The sequence below is a fragment of the Tamandua tetradactyla genome, chromosome 2 (genome assembly GCF_023851605.1).
Source record: "Tamandua tetradactyla isolate mTamTet1 chromosome 2, mTamTet1.pri, whole genome shotgun sequence".
NCBI classification, from domain to species: Eukaryota; Metazoa; Chordata; class Mammalia; order Pilosa; family Myrmecophagidae; genus Tamandua; species Tamandua tetradactyla.
Genome location: NC_135328.1, coordinates 162,177,588 through 162,190,532, shown reverse-complemented (window position 1 = coordinate 162,190,532; position 12,945 = coordinate 162,177,588). Strand labels below are relative to the sequence as shown.

Genomic DNA, 12,945 nt, shown 5'->3' with positions numbered 1-12,945 from the left:
TCACCAAGGTCAAGTAGTTGCACAAGGTAACAAAGTCAGTAAGTGTACATTTGGATTCTTTCTATTCTATAATTATACATCGGATACTCACAAATAGATTATATAAATATAGAATACACACATAAACTCATACAATCGTAAGGATCGTGGTTTTCACTAACAGAAGTAACACTTCAATATATGCAATTCAGTTAATGTCTAACGCTTGGAACAATATTTTAACTGGCTTATCAGAACATCATTCAATAAATGTTTACTGAAATCAATCGGGCATACCAACATCCAGGCACTGTGACACATATTTTTGAGCTAGAGACAAGAACTTGAAGACAGAGAATAAGAGTTCTGAAAATAAGTCAGATAAATCAAACTTCAACTTAAATACAGCATTAAAGACTTCTACTTTGTTTACTAGTGATTTATAGGCAAATTAACGTGGGAACTGTGGTAGTTAGATTCAGTTGTCAACTTGGCCAGGTGAAGTCACCTAGTTCTGTTGCTGTGGACACGAGCCAATGGTACATGAACCTCATCCTTGCTGGTTACATCTACAGTCGGCTAGGAGGCGTGCTTGCTGAATGAATGATGTTTGACTTAATCGGCTGGTGCTTAAATGAGAGAACACAATGTACCACAGCCCAAGCAGTCCAGCATACCTCATCTCAGCACTTGCAGCTCAGCCTAGCCCTTTGGAGGTGCAGAAAATGACCCTGGGGAAAGTTGTTGGAACCCAGAGGCCTGGAGAGAAGGCCAGCAGAGACCACCCTGTGCCTTTCACATAAGAAAGAACCTCAGTTGAAAGTTAGCTGCCTTTCCTCTGAAGAACTAACGAAATAAATCCCCTTTTTATTAAAAGCCAATCCGTCTCTGGTGTGTTGCATTCCGGCAGCTAGTAAACTAGTAAACTAGAACAGATTTTGGTACTGGAGAGTGGGGTACCGCTGCGGTTTGCAAATACCAGATATGTGAGAATGGTTTTTTGGATGGCTAAGGGGAAGATTTTAGAGGAACCGTGAAGAGAATGATGGAGATGTCCTGGAGTGAAGAGACTGTTGGTATAAATGGAACCACTGCCAATCTGGACAAAAGGGGACACAAAGGGACAAATTGCAGTTTGCAGAGTGAGAACCATGGAAGCCTGGGTCTGAAGCCAAGAAACCTTGCCCAGAGAGTGGGTCCAGAGAGTGGACCCACCCATATACATGGAGAGGGTGAGTCTGCCCCGAGGTCAAAGGATGAATCTCCCATCTTGTGGCAGTGGAAGAGTTATACCGCCTCAGGCCTTGGAAAAGGTATAGCATGCTCCTTGGGGACTGGGGAAAGCCTGGCTGCCACCACATGGAGGGGTTGAGCGTGTGCCCCAGAAACGGTAGAGAGCCCAGTGGTGGTTCCGATGCCTGGAGAGAGTGGAGCTGAGAAAAAGGTGGTCTCCTCAAAGTTCCCCGAGGTTGATTTGGAAAGAGGTGGGCCACTGCATAGGCCCTTGAAAAGAGTGGGACTGTCACTTTCTAAAGCTGAAGGATAAATGACTTTCAGACTTTGAAATCCAATGGTGTTTGCCCTGCAGGTTTTCCTTCCAGTTTCTCCCTATGGATCCTGTGACTGTCCCTCCTTTGCATATTGGCACCAGACAACTTATTTTGAGATTCAAAGGTCTACAGCCAGAAGAGAATTTTTTGCACCTTAATATTGTTTAAGGTGATGCATGTAGTTGCCAACTTGACAAGGGGTGGACATGTGACAGTTAGATTCAGTTGTCAACTTGGCCAGATGAAGGCACCTAGTTCTGCTGCTATGGACATGAGCCAATGGTACGTGAACCTCATCTGTTGCTGATTACATCTGCAATCAGCTAGGAGGTGTGCCTGCTGCAATGAATGATGTTTGACTTAATCGGCTGGTGCTTAAACAAGCAGCTCAGCATACCTCATCTCAGCATTCGCAGCTCAGCTCAGGCCTTTGGAGGTGCAGAAAGAAATCACCCTGGGGAAAGTTGTTGGAATCCAGAGGCCTGGAGAGAAGGCCAGCAGAGACCACCCTGTGCCTTCCCATGAAAGAAAGAACCTCAGTTGAGGGTTAGTTGCCTTTCCTCTGAAAAACTAACGAAATAAATTTCCTTTTATTAAAAGCCAAACCGTCTCTGGTGTGTTATATTCCGGCAGCTAGCAAACTAGAACAGGAACCAAGACATGTATATATGAAATAAGTGTAAATTATATATATTAAAATATACAAATATACATTGACAAAACAACTTCCATGAATGATTTATGTGAAAATGTCAAAGTTACCTCAAATGTTTGTCCTTCTAAGTCCTTTGCATCACACCAGTTTCCCCAACGGTCTCGAACCCTTCGTCTCCTTGTGCGCTACAATGAGATTAATATAAAGCAAAGGTAACAAGATTAACTTGGAGAACTCAAAGCCAATAAATCCACAAAATCAAAATGGTAATTTTCTAAAATACTATTAATTTATTCATTAAAACTATAATCTCTAATCAGCAATATCTGACTAGATTTTTTAATATTAATGTTTAATGGTTAGCACTCTACTAGAACTAAAAAGTGATTACTTTCTATATTTTCCCAGCATTTCTTTAATTTTCATTTTATTTCCCCATTTGGAAGCTAAAACACTAGGATAAAAAACATTTTTAAGACAAAAAACCTGCCAAGAATATGATTCTCTATCTATAACTTATGGTAGAAAACTTGCAAGAACATGTAGCATAAGACATAATATTAAAAATTAGAGGCAAAAATAATTATACTTCAGTCTTTAAAATGAAAAGATTTTCTAGTTATACAAATTGTGGAAAAATTACAAAGTAGGTTGGCTGGGTTACTATTATCTAGTTTGACCAATCTCAACATTGAGGGCCTTAAAAATGGAACAGGTCCCACCCCAAGCAAGACGGTAGAATGAGATGCTTCAAGGTTCTGTCCTCCCACAGAAGCTTTAACAACCAGCAAGAACTGGCAGAAACATCTTATTCAAGGTCTGAAATAGTTAAAGGATTCCAGTAACACAGGGCAAGCATTGAATCAAGAAAAAAAGCCACTTAAAAGTAGTAGGATCTCGTAGCACCCTGGCTGGTCCATCCCTAGGCCCTTACTGGCTCACCACACAGCTGACCTATGTTTCCAGTGTGAATCCATGGTCCCAGTTCTGGAAGAAGCAGAGTAACTATCGTGCATAACTGGGAGAATGTACATCTAGCCCAATCTCTCTGGAGGTGGGCCTGTCCCAGAACTTGCCCTGCATGCAGAAGGCCATTCACAGAGCTCTCCAACAGAGCAGTAAATTGCGGTACCTAGTAACAAGGGATTACTGGCTGTAAGATACACAGTGCAATGCCCAGGACCATGTAGAAACTCTTTTCTAGGGAACAGAGATGTTCAGAAGTGTAAAATCTAGAGCTACATGTGAATGTCCAAGATGAGTTACATGAACAGAAAGGATAAGAGAAGCCCCTGTGCTTTGGCCTGCAGCTATTTTCTAAACTCATTGTATGGATAAGTTTTGAAGAGAGCACTGACACAGGTCAATCTGCACAGACTAGGAAAGTTGTTTTCCTTTTGACTTTTTGTTTTTTTTTTTTTAGCTTCTGACATTCAAAGAAAGCATTGCATAACACTAGCTAGATAAAAGCTTAAAGAACAGACACCTCAGAATCTAAATTCTAGTGATAACACAAGAAAATATCCCAAAACAGGTTTCAACAAAAGGTTATAAAACATACAAAGAAACAGGAAGTGATGATTAACCAGGAAAAGGAGATTAAAGCATTAGAAATCAACAATGAGGAGAGCCAGACCTGGGACATGCCTGAAGAAGGCTCTTACAAAATGGTCCTAAAACATGCTCAAACAGCTAAAGGAAAACATGGACAAAGACCTGAAAGAAATCAGGAAAATGACAATTGGATACAAAGAGAATATCAATACAGAGATGGAAGTTACGAAAAGGAAGCAAACAGAGCAGAAGACCACAAGAACAAATATTAAAAATTCACTAGAAGGGTTCATCAGCAAATTAGAGATGGCAAAATAAAGAATGGGAGAACTTGAAAATAACTGAAATCATTCAGTCTGAGGAACAAAAAATGAATGAAGAAAAGAAAATAGAGTCTGAGGAACCTGTGGGACACCATCAAGGAAACAAATATACACATTGTGGGAGTCCCAGAAGCAGAAAAAAAAGAGAAAGGGGCAGAAGGAATATTTGAATATTGGCAGAAAACTACCCAAATTTAGCAAAAGGCATGAACATACACATTCAAGATGATCAATGAACTCCAAATATGATAACTCCAAATAAACCCATTACCACATCATTTGACAGTTTGATTATAACATGAAAGTCAAGAGAAGCAATGTGTCATATATAAGAAGCCTCAATTAAGACTAAGTGCCAATTTCTTATTGGAAACCAAAGAGGCAAGAAGGCAATGGGATGACATATTTAAAGGTCTGAAAGCAAAAAACTGCCAGCTGAGAACTTTATATCTGGCAAAACTGTCTTCCAAAAAACAGGAAGAGATTACACTTTTCCAGATAAACAAAAGCTGAGGGAGTTCGTTACCACTTGACTGGCCCTGTAAGAGATGCCAAAGAGTCTGCAGGTTCAAAGGAAATGACGATAAGACAACTGACTGAAGTCATATGATGAGATAAAGCTCTCTGATGAGGATAACAACACAGATAAATATGAATGTCAATACTACTGCAATTTTGGTTTATAACTCTACCTTCTACTTCCAACAAATCAAAACAGCAAATGCATAAAATGTAATGATCAATCAGTGGTTTGAACTGATCATGAATAAATGTCATTTGTGACAAGAACTACATAAATGTGAGATGGAAGATTAGAGAAATACAGTTTATATGTACTATTGAGGTTAAGTTGGATTGCTATAGATTTTGGATATTAAATTAAGTTCCATGGTAACTACAAAGAAAATACCAGAGAATATGTAAACTCACAGACACAGAAATTATAGTACAGGTTGCCAGGGGCAGGGAATGAGGAGAATGGAGAGTTAATGTAGGGTTTCTGTTTGGGGAGATGGAAAAGTTTTAGTTAATGGAAGGTGCTGTGGATACCACAAAACTGTGAATGTGACTAATCCCACTGAATGGGTATGCTTGGGAGTGACTAAAACAGGAAAGTTTATGTTGTATATATGTTCCCATGATTAAAAAATAAATAAAAAGGGAACTAAATAGATAATGATAATTAAATATATGATACTGGATAGGATGTAACAAGGGGAGACAAAAGGCTCAAATTGATATTATTGGGACATGGGAAAAAATTGGAATAGAGACTGTAAGCTTTATCAATGTTAAATTTCTTGAACTTGATAACTGCATAGTTACATAAGTAAACATCTTTTTTTAATGTTATTTTTTCTTAGAAAATGTAATAAGTATTCAAGAAGCATAATACATACAACCTCACTCAAGGGTTCAGAAAATGGACTGATAAATAGATGACAGATGGATAACAATGATAATAGTAAATACGTCAAAAAGTTAAAATTAGTGGATCTGGGTAAAACAGCAGATCTCAGTATCTTGGGAGAGCTAAGTGTGGGGTTTGTATTAGTTTTGTAACTGTCCTGAAAGTTCGATAGTATTTCAAAACAAAAAGTTAAAAAAGAAAAAATGAACCTGCTGCCAGAGGGCTGAACATGACTGGTACCATCCCTAGCAACTATATTAAAAAAATCCTTTCTTAGTAGTAAATTTAGGCAGAAATGACTTGAAGCCTAAATACTCTAAGAAAAATATCTACTCTATCATTTATACTTTCATTTATCTCAAATTTTACCAATGTAACCTATTTAATAAAACCAATAAAGCCAAAGTATGACTCTGTCCTATAGGAGGTTTGTTGGATCATTCATTTTTTAAATGAGATTCAGATATTTGAAAACATTATAAAACTCACTAATTCCACGAATTAAAAAACAAAGCCTAAAGTATTCTGGATAGCTAGTCTAAAAAAGCTGATTCTGAGATTAAAAAAAAAATTTTTTTTAATTAACTGAAAGAGAGAAAAGAGCTTAATTATATAGTTCTAAAAGAGACATTAGATTTGTAAGCCAAACCAAGGGATTAAGACCACCTTTGCAAAGCATTATCCTTCTGCATAAAGGCTGTCAGTGAATTTTGAGGATTTTTTTGTTTGGATTTGCCCTACAAACCAATATGAAACCGATAGAAACCCAGAAAAGTAATAGGTAAGACAAAATACAAGGGTTCTTCCACTAAATAGACATTTGCTGACACAGTTAAAGTAGGAATCCCTTACTTAACAGGGTAAGGAACAATTTTGAGAGATCATTTAATGAAAGATGTGTCTGCTTACCATAGACTGCAGACGCTGGGCAAGCTGGTATGCTTCTACTGTATCTTTTCTGTCTCTGATTCGTACTTTATCAACTGGTTGTGGCCTGTTATATATAGCCTGTTCTATTGGAATTCAGGAAAAACAATCTATTATTTTATGACATTTATTTGCTAAATAAGATGTATCTACTTGGACTCTAAACTGCAAGCCAATATCTAAGTTTCTTTCTAGCTGATATTCTATGCTTCTATTTTGCTACACAATCATACATTTGACATGTTGCTCATTGTTCTCAAATAAAAGCAATGCTATTATTATAAAAGAAGTATCAATCAAATGGATTATTTAGGAAATGGGTAAAGTTAATTTCTAATTAAATGAGTGCTAAACCTACTTTGCCAACCTTGGAAGTACAGTATAGAAAACACCATTTTGTTTTTTTTTTTTTTTTCACCTTTTAGTGACTTAGAAAGTTAAAATAGTTTCCCTAACAAATCAGTCTTATTAATATACACTGCTATTGGCAAACAAAGACACTGAAATGAAGGACAGACACTAGGGCAGACCATAAATTCTATCTTCTCTATATAAAGTGAAATCATCTCTGACAGGGATTTTTCTGTTTAGTTGCACCATTTTCAAAGATGAATACAGAATATATTCTTCTCCAACCATGGGCTATGGTTTAAATTACATTATTACTTTGTAAATATGGCTATTATCTTTCTTTAAAAACTATGTGACATTATTTCAACAAAAGGCAAAATAAACCTAAAATATGCATATTCATCAACTTTCCATTTGAGAAAACTAAAGATGAAAGAAACTTCCTTTCACTAAAAAATATTTTGACACTTTTATTACATTATAGTGTAGAGGCTCATAATCATTTCCTTTATTTAAACACTGCTAGACAGCATTTCTAGTACTGACAGTATTTGCAAATTAAATAGGCTATAATTAGACTTCTCATTAAATAATTTTATTATATACCTGACAAAGAACTGCAATCTTAAATTATTTCTATTACTTAGACTATTTTTCCTTTAAAATTATACCATGAAGTTTCATTTTAGGTCAAAGGGAAATAAAATGTCATCAACAGAAATCTGTTCCACAGCAAAATCTCAATAAAGCATTTATCCCATAAGAGTTCTCTTTGAATTCTTCATCTATAACTAGATTTACTTGAATTTTAACCACCAAAGAAATTAATGGGTGCTGTAAGGATAAAAAATGTTGAGTAAAAAATGTTGTTGGGTTTTAATTTTACCACATCCAAAATTGATTGCTCCTATCAATTCGAGGTATGTATGAATCCGTCCAATACAATTAACATCCCCACAGTTCTTCAGGCCAGGACGTACTGAGGTCTTATTTAAGTATTTCGGTTTGCATATCTCCCTAATTAAGAAATGGAAGTACAATTATTTTGGATAAAAAAGCAAGAAAAAAGATTCTGGGGAAAACTTTCAATATTTGAAATATTTTAAAATTTTTACCCCCTCAATGTGTTAACGTGTAGTAAATACAATGCTAATACATAATACCCAGGAGTACTTTTCTGAAATAAAATATTGTTTAGATGATGCAATAACTCACAAATACAGTGTGACTTGTACAAATATTATTTCTTCCCCAATATTTAATTCAATACATTCCAGTTACCCTAAAACCTGGAAGTTAGAAGCTTATTTATCCCCAGCTCCAAATCCAAGCCTGAATCTTTACATAAAAAGGGTACTTTGATATTACCATATTGCAAGTATTTAGTATTAGACTTATCCAATTTTTAATTATTACTTAGGTTCATCTACTCTTACTTTGCTGGATGTCTTTTAATAATTAGCTATCTTACAAATGCTTAAAAGTTTTATATAAGCTTTTAATCACTATGCCAATAAATATTAAATGCTTACTGTAAGTGGAAAACAGAAATAGATATTATAGAGGATTCAAAAGCAATCAAGAAGCTCCCAAAGACTATGAAGGAGTTTATATAATAAATATTTTAAAAATTTACTTAATGTACCATGCTAGATGTTACAATTTAAATTTGAGGGTAAAACAGAACTTAATAGCAACTACCAGTTAGTACTTCTCCAGATGCTGTGCTAAGAGATATACAGTCTCTCAATGACCCTATGAAATAGATGTTATTATTTCCATTTTACAGATGAGAAAACAAGAGGGTTGAGGGATTAAAGCACTTATTTAAGCAAGGGACAGGGTCAGGATTCAAGCAGATATTATAAACCTGATATTCAGATATATCATACAACATATGTATTTCTTCGTCAGTCATTATTTTATTCTACAGATATTTATTTTGCATCCTATGCACCAAGGCATTATTCTAGGCATTACAGATTCAGAGATGAACAATACATTTTAAAAGAGAAGATAATCAATAAATCAATGAATAATATATATTGTCAAGCAGCACTAGGTACTAGGAAGGACAACAGCATACAGCCACAGACTATTTTAGATAGGGTATTTAGGGAAGACCTCTGCAAGTAGAAACCAAATTGAAAAATCACAAATTCTACAGAAGTTAAGGGAAGGAGAAAAGTACTTTGTGATCTGGGAAGTTATCATTTTCATAGAAAAGTCAAGACTTCAGTATATCTTGAAAGTCAAGGAAACTGTAAAAATAAAGACAAGAAATCACGAACGAACTCAGTATATAACTGGTCACCAAAAAACTGCAGGAGTCTTAAGAACTATATAGATCTAATTAAATATTACTAAAATCAAAAGGCTTTAAACACAACTCAGTAATCTAGCACAGTGCTAAATACTTGGTAAGGACTCTATAAATATCTGTTCATGATAACAGTGATTCATTTGTTTATTCTTTTTCCTCCAAGAGATATTGAGTGCCTTCTATATTCCATGCTTCTAAGAAGTAGGAATTTAACAATGAACAAAACAGTTATAACTCAGCTCTCAGGAAGTCCATATTACTTTTAGGGGGAGGGTGGAGAATAGACAATAATACACAAAAATATAGTATTTTCAATGTTAATAAGTTCTATGAAGATAAACGAGGAAAGAAGAACAGAGAAAAGAAGAACAGAGAATAAGAGGGAAGAGATACGTGAGTTATTTTAGGCAAGGTGGTCAAAGAGCTCCCTGATTTCCCTTGAGAGGACTGGAATGAGATAAAGAAGCAAGACGTACCAAGATTCGGGGCGGGGGTGGGGAGGAACACACATACAAGACAGAATTAAAAGTGAGAAGACCCTGTGCAAATGATAAGTCAAGACTACCGACTCAGGAACTGGTCTTTGCCTAATATAACCTGGAACAAGTTCTTTATCTTCTCTGAACCTCATTTTTCTCATCTGTAAAATAAAGATATTACTTGTTCTGCAAGGTTGTTTAGAGGACTGGAAATTATGTAAATCCAAAATCCAATGCATGGCATTTGGTAGGCATTCAAAACTGGTAGTGACTATTAGTTTAAAAAAAATATTCCCCCAAATAGGCAGTCCATTCTATGTTTTTATGGAAATTATCTTCTAGCTATGAAAAATCTGGCAGGCCTCTTTTCATTTTTAAAATTTTAGCTCTTCCTTCTATTTTTTACCACCACCTCCAATTTCTAACCAGTCCCTCTTCTATTTCTAGGGAGAGTAGATATGAGTTCCTCCTTAAAATATTTTTTTGCTTTCATATTTTGTCCAGCTAAATCACCATATTGAAACAACAACACCTAACTGGTCTGGGGATCATTTCATGAACAAAGGCAAATGACAATAGGAAATGAATGTCATATATATTTTTTCTTTAGTTAGTTACTAGTTTGAAGTTCTTTGATTTTGGCCTTTCATCCTCTTACTTCCAAAAACAAAAGTAGATAATGAGAGATCTAATTTCTCTTTTCTTAAAGTGTGAATCAGGCTATGTAGAATAGAGAATGTGATTTAGAGTCAAGACTCGGACTGAAGTTCTTCCTTGGTCACTGGCTGTTTGTATAATTAAAGGCAGGTCCACCAGCCTCTTCAAACCTCAGAATCCTTCCCTATCAAATAGAGATAATACCACCTGCCATCATAGGATGGTTATGAGGAATCAAATGAGGACACAGGAAAAATGTCAGGAGTTGTTCCTTAAAAGCATTCTTACTATATATAATGTCATCTTTACCCACAAATTGTACTTTAAGCAATCTCAACAACCTGCAAGATAGCCACAAGTAAAGAACAAGAACAAAAACCTTCTCTTAGAATATGACTCTATTTAAAAGCTGAACGACTTAATACTGTGTGGTTAAAATGAGCGTTAACTGATTTAACAAGTCCACTTATTTGTGTTCCTTTCATAACTTTCCTAGGTTGTTGTAGAAAGCCAATGCGCTAAAATGGGAACCCTCAATCTAACTGAAAAGAAAAAACCCAGGAATGAAGGGGAATCCCTACTACAAGGAACTGTGAAGTTCAAGATATAGGTGGCACAATTCAATAGTTCTTGAAGCAACAATTACGAATGTTTAATGAAGGCTTAATTAAGCCATTAAGAAAAATTCAGATTACTTTCAGAGTACTTAAGCTAATAAGGTGGGAAGTTTTTTTGGTTTGTTCCCAAGCCACATCAAAAATTCAAATAAAAGGTGGCAATGATTTAGAGGGTAAACTTAATGTATCAGAAAATTCTTGTAACCTGATAAAGCTGGATGAAGGAATTATTGATATATGCCACAAATTCAAGGTATAAAGCAACTATTCAGGTGAATGATTTCTGCAACCCAGCTGCATTTAAAGAGACTATCCTTCTATTATCAAAGTTTGCTTTCTTTGTACTTCAAAGTATATAATAAACCTGGGAAGACATTCTCCCCCTTTTCCATTGCAGAGGAAGCATTCTCTATCTGTATTTTGCTAATGTTGTGCTAAGAAATTACTTCATTTTTTCTTTTTTTTTCACTCCCTTTTTTTCCAGGCCCAAACACTCTAAAGAACAGACAGATGGGTTATGATAACTATAGATGACAATGCTTACCAAAGCTTTCAAAAAAGTTTCACTGTGAGAAATTTAAAGTCTTGCCTACACAAAAGAGATAATGTATTTGAAAGCTCTCTGGGTCACTATCAATGTAGAATACTAAATTCTGCATAGGCCTAGTTAAAATACTCCAGAGTATCATGAGTTTGATAACACCATCAAAGTATAATTCTTTCTTACCATTGATCCAAAATGTAATTCCTAATTTTCAAATAGCGTTCTGGAGTTTTAGCTTGGCGCCCCTCAAAGAACTCAGGAATTGCATGTTTTTCTTCTTCTTGAATGATATTTCTATCTATTTCTGCTTCTTGTTCTGGTGGCTTAAGTGCTTCTTCCTCATGGTTTTCCTCCTCCATTTGGCAGGAAGAATGAAAAAGCATTTCATTATCATTCAAATTTTTCTGAACTTCACAAGGTTTTGGAGAAGGCACCTGCCTGGTAACATCTGTTATTTCATTTCCATCATGCCTGTCACAGTTCTTAATCAGTTTATTACATTTCTGATCATTTAATTTAGAGGAATTCTTGTCACTGGTACTCTGTTTTTCAGTCCGTAATGTAATTACTGAGCCAGAAAGCGTTTCCAGTTTACCTTGCTTCAAATCCTGAAGATATTCCTTGGAAGACTGAGAAAAGGGATCTTTCTGTCTGCTAAAAGCAATGAATTCTCCTGGATTGGTATTATGAATTTTACTATTAGGAATGTCTAATAACAGACTGCTATTAGGATTCTTCTGGGGTGCTAGAGAAGTCAATTCATCCACCTCATCTGTGATGTCCACGTCTTCATCATCAGATAAGTTTTCAATTTTTACAGCATTCAAGTTGGGATCATTCCGTCCTCTTAAACCTAGTGGTATCCATGCCGTTGTCCTCTCACGCTCCTTTTTAACCTGAAGATCAGTGCTGCTCTTCTGATTCGGTGATTCTTTTTCTGCACCATCTGATTTTACCTTATTAAAAATTGGAACAAAATGATATTAAATTGATAATATATTAATGGTAATTTGATACACTTTTATTGTGCTTTTAAAAAGGGTTTACAATTACATTTTATAATCATCATCATTTCAAATTTCCATAAATATATCTGACGTACTCACAGTCTGGTAATATTTATTAATCAAATAACCATGACCTTGACTGAACTAATTAATGACTTCTGAACAATATTAAGTTCAAAATAGGGTTCATGCTCAGATCATCCATAAGGAATGAGCCATTAATGCAAAGTCCCTTGAGGGATGGGAGAAAAAATATGGAACTATTAAACTTTACCACTGGGGAAACCCTTGACACTGTGTCAAACATTAGGGACACCCAAATCAACAGGCCAAGCCCTTTATCTTGAGGCCTGCTCTTGTGAAGCTTATGTATGTAGCGGAGAAGCTGGGCCTACCTATAGGTATGCCTAAGAGTTACTTCCAGAGGACCTCTTTTGTTGCTCTGATGTGGCCTTTTACTCTCTAAGCTCAACTCAGCAAGTGAAATCACTGCCCTCCCCCCAACAAGGGACATGACATCCAGGGGTAAAAGTCTCCCTTGCAGCGGGGAGACAACTCCCTGGGATGA

General features: G+C 35.8%; 1 protein-coding gene across 6 annotated transcripts in view; it reads right to left on the bottom strand.

The window, feature by feature from the left end:
- MYSM1 (Myb like, SWIRM and MPN domains 1) overlaps nucleotides 1-12,945 on the bottom strand; it is a 58,010-nt gene that overhangs the window by 23,784 nt on the left and 21,281 nt on the right. For all 6 annotated transcript variants that reach the window (XM_077149496.1, XM_077149497.1, XM_077149498.1 and 3 more), the window contains 4 exons: nucleotides 11,554-12,326; nucleotides 7,637-7,767; nucleotides 6,382-6,485; nucleotides 2,292-2,369 (listed from right to left, as the gene is read on the bottom strand). In XM_077149496.1, the coding sequence (XP_077005611.1) occupies nucleotides 2,292-2,369; nucleotides 6,382-6,485; nucleotides 7,637-7,767; nucleotides 11,554-12,326 (1,086 nt within the window). The remainder of the gene's footprint in view (nucleotides 1-2,291; nucleotides 2,370-6,381; nucleotides 6,486-7,636; nucleotides 7,768-11,553; nucleotides 12,327-12,945) is intronic.